The 18,881-nt window shown below is 36.3% G+C and overlaps 1 protein-coding gene across 8 annotated transcripts in view; it reads left to right on the top strand.

Annotated features, from left to right (window-relative positions):
- Positions 1-18,881, top strand: part of CLASP2 (cytoplasmic linker associated protein 2) — a 132,734-nt gene that overhangs the window by 70,318 nt on the left and 43,535 nt on the right. For 7 of the 8 annotated variants that reach the window (XM_085226537.1, XM_085226542.1, XM_085226543.1 and 4 more), the window contains exons 10-19: positions 1,130-1,222; positions 2,026-2,171; positions 3,655-3,790; positions 6,726-6,796; positions 8,680-8,739; positions 10,797-10,874; positions 11,453-11,620; positions 13,013-13,068; positions 13,679-13,849; positions 16,654-16,677. In XM_085226537.1, coding sequence (XP_085082663.1) covers positions 1,130-1,222; positions 2,026-2,171; positions 3,655-3,790; positions 6,726-6,796; positions 8,680-8,739; positions 10,797-10,874; positions 11,453-11,620; positions 13,013-13,068; positions 13,679-13,849; positions 16,654-16,677 — 1,003 coding nt within the window. The remainder of the gene's footprint in view (positions 1-1,129; positions 1,223-2,025; positions 2,172-3,654; positions 3,791-6,725; positions 6,797-8,679; positions 8,740-10,796; positions 10,875-11,452; positions 11,621-13,012; positions 13,069-13,678; positions 13,850-16,653; positions 16,678-18,881) is intronic. The other variant, XM_085226539.1, reaches the window with a different exon arrangement.

Genomic DNA, 18,881 nt, shown 5'->3' with positions numbered 1-18,881 from the left:
AAAACAGAGACATTTCTAAATCTTCAGAATAAAGTGAAAGATGTTTGTGCAAGGGACCAGAGTAAAAGTGCATGCAGAGTGAGCTGTTCCTAACCACTGGTTCTCATTTCCCCTACACTGTGCTCTTCAACATTAAAAGTAATACCTTGCATTTAAGCAGGTAATTGGTGAGAAGTGTTGAGTTTCTACGTAAGTTCTAATGCTCGCTTCTACTTTATAGGGCATAGGTCTTGTAGCAGTCCTGCAGAATATCTGGCAGCCCCATGTAGATGTCTCATTTGCTACCAGATGCCTGTGTCTGGGCAACTGAATGTAGTTCAGTATGTTTATGTAAACGACTTTGAATGCAAGAAACTGGAAGTCCTTAGCTTAAAATACGTTGTTGAAAAAATTCTTGCCAGAGCAGTTTTCAATAATTTGCTTCATATCTCCTTCATATTATTCTGAAGCTGGGGAATAAAAAACAAAAAAATCCTTACATTTTGCATATACAGTGAAAGCAGAAAAGAGTATGCCATGCAAACTGTCTCCACTTATATTCTCATACTTAAATCCGATAAAAATGTATTATGTGTATTAACATGACATCTCTTTCTTTCTCACTGTGTGTACATACATATATACACACACACAAAATAGTTTTTTACAACTCTTCTATTTCAGTGTTGACAAGCAGCCCAGTTAAGGCTTTATAGAGTCGCACACTCTGAGCCTGAGTCCCTGTTCCAAGAGGGACTTATAATCAGGTGGTTGATTACCGTTTGTATCAGTGGGTGTGAGAATGAAACTGAAGTGCAACAGATTATTTAAAATCTCCACTCATAGTGAATTGTAATCTGAAAAAAAAGGCAAAAAAAGATGAGGCAATGAAATTCTTATGGAAGATGAATTTCTAATGAAAGGTGAAATCTTGAGGAAAATATTGGTTCTTCTTTTCTGTTAGTGAGCATTCGCTGCTTAGTGTTATCATCAATATTTGCTTTAAATTGCTTTTAATACCACTGGCATAGTTCTCTGGTGTTGTATAAGAAAGGCAAGATTTTTAGAATTATAGTGGAATTTCAGTCGTCTTCAACTAGCTTCCTCCATCATGTTAACTGGGAATTTTCCTGTGTTTTTAATATTCCAGATCTATTCGAGTCGAGAACTTGAAGAAACATTGAACAAAATCAGGGAAATCCTCTCAGATGACAAACATGATTGGGATCAACGAACCAATGCGGTAAACTTTCTGTCTGATTTTGAGTGTGGGGGGTTGTATTTTCTAATACATGGGTGACTGCATGTTTGAAAATGCTTTTCTTACTGATAACACTCACAATACTCAAAGGCAGTTTTATTTTACATTTTAAAACCACGAGCTTCCACGTATCAAATAATTTCAAAATAAGCTTTAAATAAGTGTTTTCTAAAGGGCTGAAGTATATTTTTGTTGACATCTGAGTGGAAGCTTTTCTAAAAGCCCTCATAATTATTGGTTTTTCATTTCTTCATTTCTTCAAAATTACATACTCTGCAGGTAAACTGCTAGCATTGGTATCCCTTGTATGGCTATAGTAACATTTACTTCTGGAATTAAAATGTCTGTGTACATGTGGCAGCTATATTCTTCATCTAGTTTGTGGTATCTTAGTAAGTATTCAGAAATGGGTACATGAACACAGTTGTGTATTTGTATATTTGTAGACTGAGATCTAAGACTTTCTATCTCCAGAATTTATGTAATAATTTTTTTAACTGTTTTTAAGTTATGACCATATACTTGAAAATACGATTTGCTTTAAGTTCCTTATTGTTGACTAACATAATGTTCCTCTTTTGTGGAATTAGACTTTGCTGGAGACAGACACACTTCTCATACACTTAAACATTTTCATGCACAGTTGTCTCAAGAGCTTCAACTTTGAAACTGGGGACATACATATGTACATTCTTACAATAATTTGATACTTCTAAAAATTATTACTATTTTTAAGGAGAATATGTATTAGTGGTGTGCTAAACTAAATGCCTTGCACTTTTTAGCTCAAGAAAGTTCGGTCGTTGCTTGTTGCTGGAGCTGCACAGTATGATGGGTTTTTCCAGCACTTACGGTTGTTGGACGGTGCGTTTAAGCTGTCAGCCAAGGATCTCAGATCCCAGGTGGTTAGAGAAGCATGTATTACTGTAGCGTAAGTATAGTTTTACGTTTGTTTGTGTACACTGCTAGATTTTAGTGTCATAGAGTCACAAAGTTGGAAAGGACCTACAAGATCATCTGGTCCAACCGTCCTCTCATTGCCATTGCTACCACCAGCCACTAAACTGTATCTCATAGCCCCTCATCCAGACAACGTGAATTCGACTTAAAAGTACTTTTACCAGTGTTGCAGGAAAGATTGTCTTGCTGGGCTACTGTACACTATTACTGATAAAGTGTCAAGATCTGAAACTATAGGGATAATGTAAAAGAAGCATTTCAAAGTAATTTGTTCTTTTAGATGATAAAGATACAGTAAAACACTGTATGTGAAGAGGAAGTTACCATCACTAGACCAAGTACTTAGTGTTAGTACAAACTGCAGCAGGTACTGCTGTACTGTCAGGTTAGTCTTAAAAGCACTTAAGTTTGAGTGTTTGGCATAGGACTTTACTGTGACTATAAAAGTGAGCTGCAGTGCGCTTTGTGCCCTTCCACTTGACTTGAATTGTCTGAGATCTGATTGAAAAGGTAAAACTCAAGTGAAAGCTTAAATAGAACATCATACGTTTTGATGAGGCAATAATCTTAAATTTCTGTGACAGTCTTAACTAAGCTGACTTTAAACTTAACTTAACTGACTAATAGAATTAAGACCTCTGCCCTCATTATTTTGGGATATAAGCTGGGAGGGAGGGGGAAGACCTATGTTTACAGCAGAGCAGTTTTTCCTACTTCCATCTTTTCTGTGGCTTTTTTGCCCCTTTGTAAAGGCATTAATGTACTCATTGGTATGCAGTGGCTGTGTATGTCCTAGAATTCAACCAATTCACCCTTGCTCTTTTGGCCTTACAATAGAACAGACCACGGAATGCTGCTGGAACATACAGCGGTCCTTGCCAGGGAAATTCAGGGTTTGAGAACATAATTATTGTTTCCTAGTTGAAGTCGGTAGAAGCATAAGCATACTGTGTCATGTCCTCATCCAGACCTAAAAGTTAGGAATTTTTCATGATCCCTAAAACAATGATGTATTTGTTGTTACTTCCAGATTCTTTTTGTATATACAGTCTGCCTGCATGGAAGCATTTGTTGTCACCACTGGACAATGATGTTACTTTGTGCTGTATGTGTTACCATATTTGTTAGTATTGAAATTATAATGTTGAAAAAATGGAGTACATTTTTATGGATAGCTTACTATGATGAACTCAGTTTTGCCAGCATTTTGATGAGAATATTAGCTTTTATTTGTTTTTCCTTATGAAATAAAGTTACGTAGTTGAACCTTCTAATGTGTCTGCTAAGTAATAAAAATGTTCTGCAAATCCTATGTTTCCAGTGAGGCAAAGACTTGGAAATAATGAAAATGAGAAATTCTGCTTTTAATGTTAAAACAACAAAATTCATTGTACATTTTACGTAACTAAGAAATTAATTTCAACTAATCAGCTCCATTTCTTTTTCCTATATAGCCATCTTTCAACTGTTTTGGGAAACAAGTTTGATCATGGCGCTGAAGCTATCGTGCCTACTCTTTTTAATCTGGTTCCCAACAGCGCCAAAGTGATGGCAACTTCTGGGTGTGCAGCCATTAGATTCATTATTCGGGTACGTGTTCCACTCAGTTGTGTTTGCTAGAAATAGATAGCTGCTCTTAGTAGAGATAGGACCAAGTTGGAAATATTAGAATTATCCAGTAATTTTTTAAAGACTGTTTACTGGATAAATAATTTTTCTTCTGAGAAGATGAGTATTATTTATTGTTGGTGTAAAACAACATTATCATGGTAAAGATATTATCAGTATGAAAAGCAAGTCTGCTTTCATGATTTTTACAGTCTTAATCGTATTAAAAAAAAAAAAAGGCATTTTCAGAAGTTATCTGACCTTTTGCAAAAGACAGAGTAAGCTACCAGTTAACAAGCTTATAACAGATTATTGGATAAAATTCTTTTTGCAAGAGAATTATCATTTATAACACATTTAGTATCAATATATGAATATATTGATATGTAACATTAATGTACATTAATATATAAAATATATCTTCACACATATGTATTACATATATAAATACAAAATAAATATTTACTTATTTATTCCATGGAGTTCATAATAGAATGCTGAAGAGCTCAGACAAGTATAGATAAGTTCAGAAGGCACAAGTTTATTGGAGAAGAGTGCCACAGAGATTTGTAATCCTTGAGTTTGAGAACTTTCTAAGCTTTTGATTCCCTAAAGCTGTAACACATGGAGGAGAATATTGTAGGCTAGCTTTGTTTTTTTTTTTTTATTGTCCATTCCTTAAGCACCTACTAACAACCTGTGTCTGAGCCAACATACTTAACTGGACTTCTGGAACTTGCACTGCCATATTTATGTTTTGTATAGGAGTGGGAGGCTGCCTGTAGTTTCTAATTTCTAGTTAAATGCTTTGTTGTTCTTTAGTTATTTATGCAAGTCGCTTAGTTCTGTTTGATGTCATCAGTGTAACAGTGTCACAGTTGTAGTTTTCTGAAGTTTTAGGAACTTAAGTGTTTTGATCACTCGCACATTCTGTTGCTGTGCTCATTATGTTTTGGAATCTGAAGTTATCATTGTCTGACCATGCCTCTAAGAAGGTTTTCTTGAGAGTTTCTGCATCACCTTCACATCAGCACTTGGGCTAAAAAGTATCAGCATTTCCCTCCCAGAGTTTTACAGTGCATTCTGAGATGACTGATGGCATAGTGTTGAGAGAGGAGGAAGAAATACACCCTTACATAGTATGATTACAGTTCTCTCTGAGAGAAGAATATCATTCACGGTCACATTAGATGAGTTCAGACATGTAGGAAAATAACCCTGGCTTCTTACTTATGGTGGCAAATCTGTCACTAGAAAAGCAACATGAAATTAAAAAATCACTAAATTATGTTAAATTGGTTTTGTTGGTTCAGTTGAAGATGAACCTGTGCATCAGCTACAGCTGCCCTGATTTTGTAAAGCTTCTATTATCTTTAGCTATCCTTTAACATACAGGGTTAGAAACACGGAAGCAGGAACATCCTACCCATTCTGTTCAAATCCTCAATAAATAAATTGCATATGCAGGGTGTTTTGACAGACAGATAATTCACATCTCAGTGTTAAAATGGAAGAAATAAATATCAGAGTTGAGCGAAATGCAGTCCTCCTGTCTACAGAACTCTCCCCCTTGGATTATGTGAGCTGAAGAAAACTTTGTGATCAGTATTAGATCCTAAGCCATTATGACTGATGTGTGCTGAAAAACTCATAGCAGAAATCACTGACTGCCAGTTCACATCTTTGTGCTGTTTAGCTGAATAAAAGCAGGCCTGAGCCTTTGAGTCCTTTGTTGAACATATTCCAGAAATTAGAGTTGATATCTCCGCAGATTTGGAACATGGAAGTTTCATACATGAAACCATTTTATTTTTTTTCTCCCCAGTATTGCTTGTTATTCTCTTGTAGCAGTCACATGCCATTTAAAACTATGGAAACATAAACAAAACACCAAAAAATAGTAGGAACAATTGCAGCTGCTAGGCTGGGTTTTTGGACTCATTCCCTGCTAATTCTGAAGTTGGCAGTACTGTGAGAGCTGATAATTCTTTGTCGGCTCTTTTGATTTCTGTGTTTATATCCTGTAACAATAAACTAAGGAGAAAGGAGTGATACGTGAGATGCTAACAGTTTTTCAGAACTGTAGCTTTGAAGCACGTTCTATAGACTTTAACTCTGGCAATATAAGGGGAGCTGTTACGCAAGTCATCTGATGTATTTATTCAAGAAAGGAATAAAGAAATTAACAGAAAGTGCATTTGTTTAATCATATTACTTGGAATTAAAATGGTACTGCTTTATGTCTAAAATAAAATGAGCTGAAGTAAGGCTCTTTTAATTCTGGATTAAATTATTGCATCTAGATTTAATGTAGCTTAAACACTTCAAGTGATAGTTCAAGGATTTCCTTTTTCCATGAGAATGTTAGGTGTTTACATTTAGATTTCATACGTAAGTTTGTTTATATTGTATATCATACTTTCATTGTTTTATTGACATATTTTGCATTAAAAAGAATTTGATGTTTTTAATGTTAACCATATTGATGGAACCTTAAAAGAGAGCCCATAGTTTCAGGTTTCTTTTTGCTCCATAACTCTGATTATAAGACTGCTGTGCCTTTAGTTTTCCTTCAGGAAAAACAAATGAACAAAAAAAAAGCTGTTTAGAACTCTTCTGAAGAGAAAGTTGCATTTGAGCCTTCAGACATGACTTTACACAGCTAAACACTGCACATCATAGTGAGGTTGTTGACTCTTGTTGGAAGCACATTTTGCTTGATCTTGTGAGAATGAACAAAAGCTTAATAAATGCACGTGCTAGCAGTAATCTCCTATATGTAGCTTCACTAATAGTTGTAAGAGACCAACTGTAATTTGTATTGTTTCTAATTCTTCTTGAGTTAATTGTTAACTCAAGTAGATTGTGTAAATTCAGGAATACTTTTGTCATTAACTACTTTGTTTACTTTTTTCAGCATACCCACGTGCCCCGACTCATACCTTTAATAACAAGCAACTGTACCTCAAAATCGGTTGCCGTTAGAAGGTATGTTACAATATACTCAAACAGCAACTTACTGAGGTTGTTGCTTTCTAAACATGACAATTGTTTGTTGAAAGTAAACAGCTTTAAAAATGTTTAGCTGTCAGCTCTCAATACAAGGAACTGTGTGTTCTGGTAAGCAACAGTAATGAATGTAAGCAAAGTTACTTGGACACTGTTAAGGAATAGTATTTTCTGACATAATCAGGTGTGCACTGTATCCTTCTGCAGAATTTAATTTCAAGTATTCTTAACACTTGTAGGAAAAAGCACCGTCTATTTTAAAATCAAAAAGGGGGAAATAAGTTCTAAGTTGAATCTCTGGTGCTTAGGCTAACAAGAACAAACAGACCAGGTACTGAGAGGCATTGGGAGATTGTAAGTTAGGTATGCATGCCTTTGCTAAGAATCAGCCAATTACTATTACAATTACTAACTGCAGTTAGAGCTAGTCCTGGCAGACCTAGGGAGGTTAGCTCTTGCAGGAGCACTGCATTATACTCCTGCCTACTGCATGTGGAGGACTTTGTAAGTGGAACTAGGCTGTCTGTGCCCAGATTAATGAGCATACCCCTGCACTGGGCTGTGGGGTTGAGGTAGAGGTATGACATGGTGGGTCAATCTGTTGCCATCTTTAAATGCTGATGTGCATCTTTAGCATGTTTTTTCAAAAAAATGATACTTCAGTACTTGATGGGGCTTTTAATGACTCTCATTACTTCTGATAGTCTGTAGTTTTTTGCACAAAATCTCTCAAAAGCAGTTTATGCTGTTTCTGGATCCACAGTAACCATAAGTGCAATATAGCTATGTATTTACTAGAAATAACTGAGCATCTACACTGTTTACTCTTTTTAAGCTGCGTTGTCATCCAAAGCAACTACTATCTCAACCTCTCAACTAAATTATACTAACATGTTAAAACTTGCTGTTTTACTTTAAAACACGGCTTCAGCGTTTCCATTTACTTCAGCTTTGTCAAGGAAAATTGTTTCAGTTCATAATCTGGTGCACATCAGTGAAGGCAGCAAAAATTGTATTTCATACTGACTTGCTGCCTTCGTAAAGAAAAACTAAATTAGTTAATAGTGAGAAGAACTTCTAATCCTTTCAGGGCTTTTTTTTTTTTTGCCGTGTTTTATACGTGTCCAAATGATTTGGCCAGAAGAAAAATGATATAAAACAGGTCTAAAGTGAAAAATATCCAGAAAATGTAAGAGTTCTATACCATAGAGTCTACCACTTTTTCAAAGTCTCAGTTATCTACACACCTTCCTAATCTGTGCCAGTTTGATTTGTTCACAAGGATTGAGTTTCAGACATACTTCAGAATATGCATTTGCTAATGTGTGTCTGCTGTGTTGTCAGGTATTATGAATTATAATAAATACAATTAAATAACTCATTATATTCAGTGCCAGGAAATACTGAGGAGTACTTTCTGTGTGTATGTCCCATAATAATGGTGCCATGGTGTCATGTTTTCCTTCCATGGAACGTACTTTGTAAAGACTTGCAAAAGGATGGGAATAGTGTTTGGGACAGAAAAACAATGCTGGATGAACATTATGGTGTAGCTTAATAGCTGACTTTTTAAAGTATTGATGTATTATTTTTTAATATTAAGATGTTACAGTTTGTGCAAATTTTGAATTACTGATGTAATTCTTGTATTTAGAAGCTAATAAAAGTAACAGCATTGTGTAATAACATGATTTGTACTAAAGATGTTTAAATTTCTGAAGTTTAAAGTTTTGTTGACAGTTAAACACACTTTTATGTTAAGTATTTCTTCCCTCAGTATGAAAATACTGAAGTTGCTGTTTATTCTACAAGCACATTGGAGAAATGAGTATCGGTTGATATGTTTTATTCTGTCTTCTTAGGCGCTCCTTTGAATTTTTAGACCTGTTATTACAAGAGTGGCAAACACATTCTTTGGAAAGGTATGGGCCTGTACATTTTTTCCCCCAATAATAAACTACTAACGAATGTTAGTACAGAAGTTTTTTAATTGAATCCTTGAATTGATTATGTTATTGAATGTTTGCTAGCCTTTCTAGTACAGCAGGTCATGTGGCTCATTTAGGTACCAAGGAGTAGGAAATCTGTATGCTCCCACTTTCTGCCTCTTCTCCTTATCTTCTCCCTCTCTTCCTATATTGCATATGAGAAATTGCTTTTCATCTGAAAAAGTTAGTGAATCCTTTTCTTCCTATCAACAGCATCCCATATTTTCCTTTCTCATCCTGTCCTGGAGGATGAGGAGGAGGGGAGCCTGAGGACTCAACCAGCTTCTCTGGCTCAGAAACAGAAGACAGTTCTGATTCAGGCATCTCAGTTTTCATTTTTCTTGTCTCAATTTTTTCAAAGCTCTCATGTAGAGGCATTTCTGCAAGGAGACAGTTTTTGTCCTGCCGATTCTGCTGGGAGGTGTTCAAACTTCACTGTGATACCCGTGTCATCACCGTGATACTGCTGTGTCATGCCTAAGGCCTGGTTGGCTTGAGCAGCCAGAACAGATGTCACTGACCAGAACTTATTGTTGGTCCTGCACACAGCAAGAGATGTTTGAACTGGAGTCAAGTAGCAAAGAAAGTAGCAATCTCTTCCTAGTTGGTCACCATATGTTGCAAATGCTCTATGATTTTAGTAGTGCAGCTTCTGCAAGGCATTAGCTATGTGTCTGGTGATGCTCTTCAATATCAATAATCTCCCAGAGGCTGCCCTAAATGACATTAAGTGCATTTTGCTGATGACATAAACAGGAGATATGCAACCCCTGTTTGGTTCCTTTGCTTTTAGTGGTTATTCTAGAAATGTAGAAAGCAAGCTAACAACATCAGTGATGTACTTTAGGCCTTTTAAATCACACCCCTCTCTACAGGATCATGTGCTTTATCTGTCAAAGAAAGGCTTGGTCTGGAGATGGTGTCTGGAAGCAGGACTCAAATGTATGCTGAGTTTGAGGGTGCCACTAAATTGGAGGAGCTGTTGACTCCCTTAAAGGCAGACAGATATTAGAATCACAGATTCACAGAAGTTGGAAAAGACCTCCAGGATCATCTAGTCCAACAGTCCAACTATCTCCAATATTTTCCCACTAAACCATGTCCCTCAGTACCACATCTAAACGTCTTGAACATCTTGACAGATGTGATGTCTGAGCAATCACCAAAGGATGAGGAACTGTGTATGAGGAACTGTTGTGGTCCCTTGGTTTGCTCAGCCCAGAGCAGAGGAACTGAGAGGAGGCCCGATGGCGGCTGCAGCTCCTCACAGGGAGCGGAGGGCAGCGCTGAGCTCTGCTCTGTGTGACAGCGACAGGGCTGAGGGAATGGCATGGAGCTGTGTCAGGGGAGGGGGTGGTAGGGGCGGGTCGGGGAGTAGGGACAGGGTCTGCAGAAGGTGATGAGCATGGAACAGGCTGCCCAGGGCAGTGTTCAATCGCACCAAACTTGCCAGAGTTCAGGAAGCATGTGAATAATGCTCTGAGACACAGGGTTAGAGTTTTGGGTTGTTCTGTGTGGAGTCAGGAGTTGGACTTGGTGATTTTTGTGGGTGCCTTCCAACATGGTATATTCTTTGGTTCTTCCAGAAACTTTTTGATTCAAGGAAGTAAACTGTTGAAATATCTCTGTATTTACACAGTCAGCATTTCAAAGTCTGGTTAAAGAAAACAAGAAGTGTGTTTTCATTTGTTTGTTTTGTTTAGTTTTTAAAAAAACTGCACTTGTCTGCCTTTGCTGTAGCCTTTACTTTTTTAGAAAACATAGTTTCTACCTTCAGAGAAGGAAATAGCTGGGAAGCCTACTTAAGCCTCTACAGCAGGTGCAGTTATATCATCAGTATGCTTACGCATTTGTTTACTTCATACCTTAAAATTTCTCTCTCTGCTTTCTTTTTTTTTTACTTTATTATATTTTAACTATTTAAACTTTACTACTTACTTTAGAATTGAATTCGGAGGAGCAAAATAATATGAGGAATGTTTGTCTTCTAGGCATGCAGCTGTCTTAGTTGAAACGATCAAGAAGGGCATTCATGATGCTGATGCAGAAGCAAGAGTGGAGGCAAGGAAGTAAGTCTGTACTACTTTTTGCTTTGAAAATTTGTAGATTTTACATGAGGGGCTGAAGGGTGACAATACATAATGCGTTAGCCACAGAAAAGGGCAGAAGTTAGATTGAAAAGTTACATGTCTTTCTCAGAGTCTTGAACTATCATCTGATTTCTATTGTAAGAAAAATATTCTAAAGATAGAGGCAATTGCTACCTTCTTAAGGTATTTGCAGATTCTTGTGAAACAGGAGAAAGAATGTTTGATATTGCTGTATAATAATTTTTTTTTTTCATGAATGAAGTTATCAAAATTTTTTTCAGCATTTTCATTACTTTAGGCCAGAGTAGAATTATTGTTCCTCACCCTTAGAATCAGTAAGTGAGTGGAGAATTTCAGAGGACAGAGAGACTCATTTATTTTTGAAAAGATGTGTTAGTCAATTTAGTTGGTTCCTTAATGAGCTGGAGAGTTTCTCTTATACTTTGTCTTTTCAATTCAAGTTCCTTTTGCTCTCATCCCTTGTAATCTTTAACATCCTGACTATATTTTGAAGACAATAAAGAACAGTTACAGTTGGTTGTTTTCTTTTTTTACAGGGCTTATTTGGGTCTTAGAAATCACTTTCCTAGTGAAGCAGAGACTCTCTACAATTCCCTTGAGCCACCTTATCAAAGAAGCCTCCAGACATACTTGAAGAATTCTGGGAGTATAGCATCTCTCCCTCAGTCAGACAGGTCATCTTCTAGCTCACAGGAGAGCCTCAAGTAAGGGTCACTTGCCTACTTCTCAGTCTAAAGAAATTATTTTTTACAAAAATGTTATTCAGATATTATTAATTACTCTTCTTTAAATTAATGTGTATTGCTTACCTGAAAATTAAAAATGTTGTTAAAACATGTTGTTAATGACTTGCCAGTAATGTTAAAAACTATGTTATATAGAAATTAAAATTTTAAAATACTCTTAAACTACCAAGTGTTACTTCCTGTACTGCAGGAATTTTGTACTGTATGTAAGTTTGCAGATATTTGAACTTAAATATTACAGAAAGGAAAGAAGGGTAGAACAATAAATAGAAGTAGTTACGATGCAGGAAATGTATTTTTAATTGAGTTTTGAGTAATTTTGTATTTGGATAGATGTTATTTTCCCTGTGTTACACAAAACTGAGTTTTTAGCTTCTAGTATTGATGAAAGTTCTCCCTGTGTTTACTACCCTGAGAAACAGGGACATGGTTTTAATTTGTCTAATTCTCCATGATTTTTGACTTCACTGTACTTACAGATCTCCTAGATCATTGATTAAAAAAAAAATGGCAAAGGAGATTATGGGATGAAAAAAATATGATGACTTGTCCCTACAAAACAAGAAACAAGCTCTATTTGAAACTGCTTAAATGAAATGGCATTTGCAGTAGATTGTGTAAGTGATGAAATTATAACAGTTGTGTAGGACTTTTTGGAGCTCAATTTAAGGTCAGTTTAACCCAGGACTTGCATCAAAATGCTTCCAAAACGCCAGGTATTAATATTAGGAAACCGTTTTATATTGTTGTTGATAGTTAGCTGCAGATACATAGTTCTCTGAGAAATTATATAATAATTCTGACATCTGCATTATCCTTGAGTGCCTGAGCAAGTAACTCAGGTAAATACACAGTATTATGCACCTTCTCTCAGCCTCGCCTTTTTTGTAATAAAAATACGAAGGCTTCCCCTCTTTCATCCATTTTTCCTTGTTACTGCAGACACCACATAATTTGTTATATATCAGTCGTTTTTATCTCCCACTCTTTTTGCATGACAGCTGATTTTGGAGATCAGCTCTGTGGTTAAATAAGAATTCGCTGTGGCAGCCTTATATATTTCTGTGACTTGAACTTTCTGTTATCAAAGGAGAAATGCTCTGTGGTATAGGTGTAGTTTCAGAAAATATAAAAGATGCTCCAATAAAAACATTTGTGTTTTCAGTCTGTATTAAATGTTTTTCTCCAAAAATATCCAGAGAAAGTAGAAGGGGAGAGGCAAAAAAATATATAAATAATCCTTTTGTTCTCTCATTTCACCATGTATTAATTGCCTTTTGGATCTGATACATGGGATGTTTTATTTATAAAAGCCCTTACTTCATGGGTTTATTGGATTTTGTCTTTCAGCCGTCCTCTATCTTCTAAATGGTCTGCAGCCAGCCCAGCCAGCTTTGCAGGCAGAGGTAAGCTAGTGCTATCTAGTTGCTAAGTGCTATCTAGTTTGCTAAGCTAGTATTCTTTAAAATTCTTTGAATTAAAAGATTTAGGTGGAACTTAAAATTTTACTTTGTTATGTATTTACCCTGTTTCAGAATTGAATAATGTTATGTCTCTGCAAACTGCACCTCCTGCTATGTTTTCCTCTCACTCAGCTTGGATTTTACATATTCTCAGTTGCGAGCAAAAGACAAGACAATTTGTTATGTATTGGAATTGTTTGGCTGTTTATCTTGGAGTTTTGTCATGGGACAGCCATTCTCAAAGAAGCAGTGCATTGTTCTGTTGTCTCTGTGTGATAATTGGGCTTGTGGTGTTTGCAAGTGAAAGATTCCTTGTACCTTTCATCTGTTCCAAAGTAGCTGCTGCTGTCTACGTGAGAGAAAACAAATAAAGCAGAATTCAAACAGTTTGATTTTGTCACCAGTTTTCAGAGTTGAATCTCATTTATATTAACTTTATTTCTGAAATACGTGTTTTTTGCAGGTTTGCTGCAGCAGTAGAAAACATTAACCTTGCAAATATAATTAATTCTATTCATTACTAACAATTTGTTGTTGTTGTTGTTGTTACTAGTTTCGGGCAGCAGCAAGAGTGTTCCAAGCCCAGGAACTCTGCAAAGGTCTCGCAGTGACATTGATGTTAATGCTGCTGCAGGGGCAAAGGCCCGCCATGCTTCTGGACAGACAGCTGGAGCTGGGCGCTTGTCAGCAGCTGGTCTGCCTCCAGGATCTTACGCTTCACTAGGTGAGGGAAACATCTTTATCTTTACTGGGAAATTATTTCTGAGGCTTTTCTTCAAAGAGTTATGGGAAGACAAGCCTACTTTTGAAAATCTCTCATTGTCATTTTTGCTAGAGTGTTGTAAAAGAGCATATTTTCTCACGTAAGTTACCAACTTTGCTAGATCTTTTATTTTTCGTCTGCTAGAAGAACACTGATGTAAAGAATATATTCATACTATGCTCTTTAAACATCTTAATCTGGTATTACATCGTGTATTGGAAGGGACGATACCTTCACTTAACAGCAGATGGTGATCGTGTTTTTTTTATATCCAAAAGTAAAAAGGAAATCAGTATCAGAACTCTTGATTTCCATGTTTTTTTTTTTTCTCAGCTCTTTAGCACTGTTGTAAAATAATCAGTTAATGAGACATCCTTGTATTAAGTAGTGGTTCTTCATATAATACAAAGCGTTGCACAAATGTGTACAGCCGATTTTGGAGAGAGCTTCCAAAGTCCATTCATAAAACTCTGTGAAAGTATTTTTTTCCACCTGAGTGATAATCTTCTTTGTCAGGAATGCTTGCTACAGGTTCGCAGAAAACCTGATAGTGATGGTTGGTGTTAGACGGTAGAACTTCCAAGTTTAAATTTGACCATCACATAAGGAGAATAAAGGAATACTAGGCATGTTTTCTTCTTAGGCTATCCTTAATGTAGGGGTGAGATTCAGTGGTCACTGGTAGTTTTTTCTTCTCAGCCTATGTTCCTGCTGGACCACAGAGGAGGCAAGTTCTAGAAGTGATACTGCCAATCATGGTCACAAGAGAGGCAGAGAAATAATATTTAAAAAAAAAAAAGAAGAAGAAAAAAAAAAGAGTACTTCTTATTTAGCCTTTTTAAGCTTTAAAAAAAAAAAAAAACTTTTATTTAGCTTTTCAGTTTGTGTTGTGCTTTGGGAGATGTTAGAATATAAGGATGTAAGCTATGTTATCCAAGGTTTTGATTGTGTTTTTAGTTGGGTTTAAGTGAGCTGCTTCTTTTGTCATCAGTTGCCTACTTGAAGTGGTTTTGAACTGCTACTGAACGTGGATCCAGTGTGTTTGCAGTGCTCTGAAAAAGAGCACTGCTTGGAGCAGGACTTCAGCATAGGGATGTGGGCTCCCTCTACTGCCCACACGGGGAATCAGGGAAGCTGTTGGGTGTAGACTAAAGGGTTAGGCTGCTCAGTTTGCTTGCTGTAGGAGAGAGGCTCGTGACTTTCAGTTGGAGAACTGATACTCCCTGCATGATGTCTGAAAGCCTGAGATAGGCAGGATTAATATTCTTCAAGATCAGAGTATTTTTTAGTCTGTTTTGGTGGGCCAGAGGACATAACTCTTGTTCTTAGGTGAAGCTGGAGATGACTCATAGGAAAATAAAAGTGATAATAAACATAGCAGTAGGAGGAGGAGAAAAATGTCAAGTGGAAAGCAAAGAGATAAATCTGTTGGTGTTTATTCATTGTGGAACATAGGGTTTACTTCATCATTACAGATTTTACAGAAATTTAGCTCTTGTTTGGAATACTGGTTTGCTTTCAGAACATCTTAAGCCGTGGGTGTGATTCATGCTCAGAATTTTGCAAGCAGGAGCTAAGAAGGGCACAGAGGTTTTCAGGGAAGTAAAGAGTGGTGGTTTTATGCAGGGAAATAACAGATAAAGAAATGACCTATTCTCATTGGAGTTTGTAGATGGGGAGTGGTGAATACATGGTCTGTTAGTCCATGTCAAATTCTTTTAAGGGTTTTGAGTAATGGGAAAGTTTTGCCTTGCTAGCGGATACAGTGACTTGTGGAAAAGAGTGCAATGTTGAATTGAAATGGCAAGATAATGTGACAGTACTGACAGATAGAAAACTCAAATGCTGTTATAGATGGATTGTATAAAGGTAGTGATGGTGAAGGAGGCCAAGGTTTGTTAAAGTCACACAAAAGGAATACTTCTCAGTTTGATCCTGATTCATTCTCACCCTTACTGAAAGAGTAACATCTATATTTTGATAAAATAGCTGCAAATGTAGAGCCTAAGAGAACAAGTTCATAAGCATAGTAATTAGTATTTGTCTCTGTCTCTTAGCTTATTATTATAAGCATTCTTATGTGTATCTCTGTGTGTTTTTGTTGTTTTAAATTATTTGTATTCGTTAGTTTATTTTAAGAGTCTTCTCGATATAGGACAATCTTATTCTGAACGTTGACTAGCTTTAGCATCCTTAATAGGTAATGGCCTATCGAGGAGACTTGAGCTGTAATTATATCTGTTGCACATTAAATATTTTAATTCAGCTTGTTGCTGTCAGAATAAGCACTTCCAGCTGAACTTGTGAATCTTTAATGCTTTTAAATTTGAGTGGAACTTTGTCCCATTTTGCCTCTGTTTTTATTGTGATGTCTCTTCCCTTCCTGTCCCTTAGCCCAACTTGAGGAGCAAATTTCATCAGATACTGTAGTTCAGTAATGATACAAATGTGTATTGATGCTGAAAGCCAAGCATGAAACAGTAGATAAATATTTTACTACAAAGGCTTGATCAAAGCTGGATAATATAGATGCTAAATCCCCATGCGGGGTACTTACTTGTACCTTGCTCTGTAATATTGTACCTGGGGCTGACAGAAACCAGTTTTACTTAAGTTAGCTTATACATGCACAAGTTAGATAGATGTGTCTACAGCATTTAATATTAATGTATTTTCCTTAATTAATGTTTTATGACTCTGCTGTGAACACCTTTATTCTAACACACTAAGTTTTCCATGTTTCTTTGCCTGCTTTTTCAACAAAGAGGATACTTCTGACAAGATGGATGGTAAGAAATTGTTTAGTCTGTCTTCTAATTCTATTAATTATGTTAAAGTGTCTTTTATGTAAAACATTTAATGTTTACTGTGTTTGTCTATTGATTAACATGTACTATACTATTTTCATTAACTCCTATGTAATCTTAAGGTCTTAATATATATGTTGTGTATATGTATTTGTCAACGTTTTGAATACATCAACAACAGGAAGTTTTATCAGAATTTTGCTATTACTCCAAAGAGTAAAAAAAAAATTACAGAGCAATTCTGTAGTTAAATTTGTTTTTATGACAAGGTCTAGTTTTGTTGTATTCCATAGCTCTATCTCTGAAGTCAGCTTTTTTGTTTGCTTTATTTTGGAGTTTTTGGCAAAACAGCCTTTGGAAAACAGAATAAGCAGATAATTAAGAATTTCTAAAATGAAATTAAAATTTTCTCTTTAGAAATTGCTCCCATCAGAATCTGGTCTAGCTACTTAACTTTACATTCCTGTAAGTCGCATAATCCAATGCAATTCTATTACAGAATAGTTTGCTGAGGAGACCTACCTTTTTAAATAGCTTACCAAGTAGTCCAGCTATGCTTCAGCACTAACTTTTTCTTAGTTCACTATACATGGACGAGGTTGGCTTATGTTTTTGTCAAAATTTCAGGGCAATTGAGAATCATGTTTCTCATAGTGCTTGTTAGACTTTATCAGGTGTGTGCAAGTAATGCTTCCCATGTCGATACCTGGTAGTGGTAATTTCTTGTTGGGAAACACTTCACAAGTCAATTGCATTTGCTACTTAATTCATAACTCTTGTCACGTGCACGTTTAGAAGAATGAGTAGTTTACTGAAAGCAGAGCAGGTGATGTTTTTCCTGTCATAGACAGTATACTGAGTCTCCTGAGGGAAATATATACAAAATAGCACAGAAATGAAAATAGTGGGAAGGTAGGTCTCTACAGAACTCAATATCGTGCACATGTAGCTATAAGAGAGATCCTCTGGGAAGAATTTTAGCTATTTCGGGGTGTTGCAGGTGGCAAGTCAATAAAATACGATTTTCTGGTATTTTAGTATCTTTCTTACTTATTTCCATGTCAGATTTCCTTCTATTGCATATAATAGGATTTAGACTGTGCTGAGCACTTGCTGTGTGCATTTTGCACATTGTCACCAGGAAAAAGCTTTCTTAAGGACTTGTGTCATGACTTGTGGAGGTGTCCCATGCACCTGTTTTAAAGGGGAAGCGCTCCACAATTGATGAGAGCAATGATTTTTTTGTTTGTTTTGGTGGGATAATCTGTAGAGATGATGTGAGACAGAATGAACGCATCTTAACTCTCAAGCTGTAGTTTATCACACAGCTGCCCTGATCTAACCGCTTCCTGCAGGAAGTTTTTTTTTTCTTTCTACTGCTAATCATGGCCTTGTTTCTATGACTTCTTTCACTCCTCGTTTGTAGTATTCCATTATGAACTACTGTAGGTGAAGAAATTCCAGAAAGGTACTTAGAACGGAGATGAGTCGTATTCTTTTTAAAATTTCTTGAAACTGACAGTGAACCTTTGGCTGGCCAGAAAAGTTGGTTGTGTTACAAAGGTGGATAAAAGGAAGCAGCACCACTTGTCCTGGGATGAGAGCTAGCTGTTAGCCTGGCTTAAATGTTCCAAGATCAAGCTCTGAAAGAATGTTGGGTTTTCTGTTCTTTTTTTTGTTTGTATGTTTTTTCTTAACACAGACTAGCAAATTTGATTTGGCAAAACTGAGGTACTCCTACATGTGTATTTCTGTACCTGATTTTTGTGGAGAAATTTACACTGAGTTAAGGTGTAGAGAAAGTTTTTAACAGTAGTGACTTCAGGATATTACAATATGAAGAAGTCAGTCAGATATGCTGGTACAGTACAGAATGAAAAGAAAAATGGAACTATCCTTTGAGTACTTATTTTTTTTAGTCCATTTAACATTTTATGAGTGTTCCTGTATGTCTGTTTTTTATCATCATCAGATCTGTTTCAGAGGAGCTTGGAGAAATGGAGCACTGTATAGATAGCTTCTCATTGATTCATATGCACTGATTCACATTCGTCCCACTATTTTGTCATAATGTAGCCTTGTTAAAGTTGACGTATTTGTTCAAGTGTGATCTTGTTTCAGCAAGCTCCTGTTCTACCTGCTCACTTCTCTGAACAAAACTTAATCTCATGTAGATTTTAAAAGTA

Source organism: Meleagris gallopavo, chromosome 6, assembly GCF_905368555.1.
Source record: "Meleagris gallopavo chromosome 6, MGAL_WU_HG_1.1, whole genome shotgun sequence".
NCBI classification, from domain to species: domain Eukaryota; kingdom Metazoa; phylum Chordata; class Aves; order Galliformes; family Phasianidae; genus Meleagris; species Meleagris gallopavo.
Note: the sequence above shows the minus strand (reverse complement) of the source record. Positions and strands in the feature narration are given on the sequence as shown.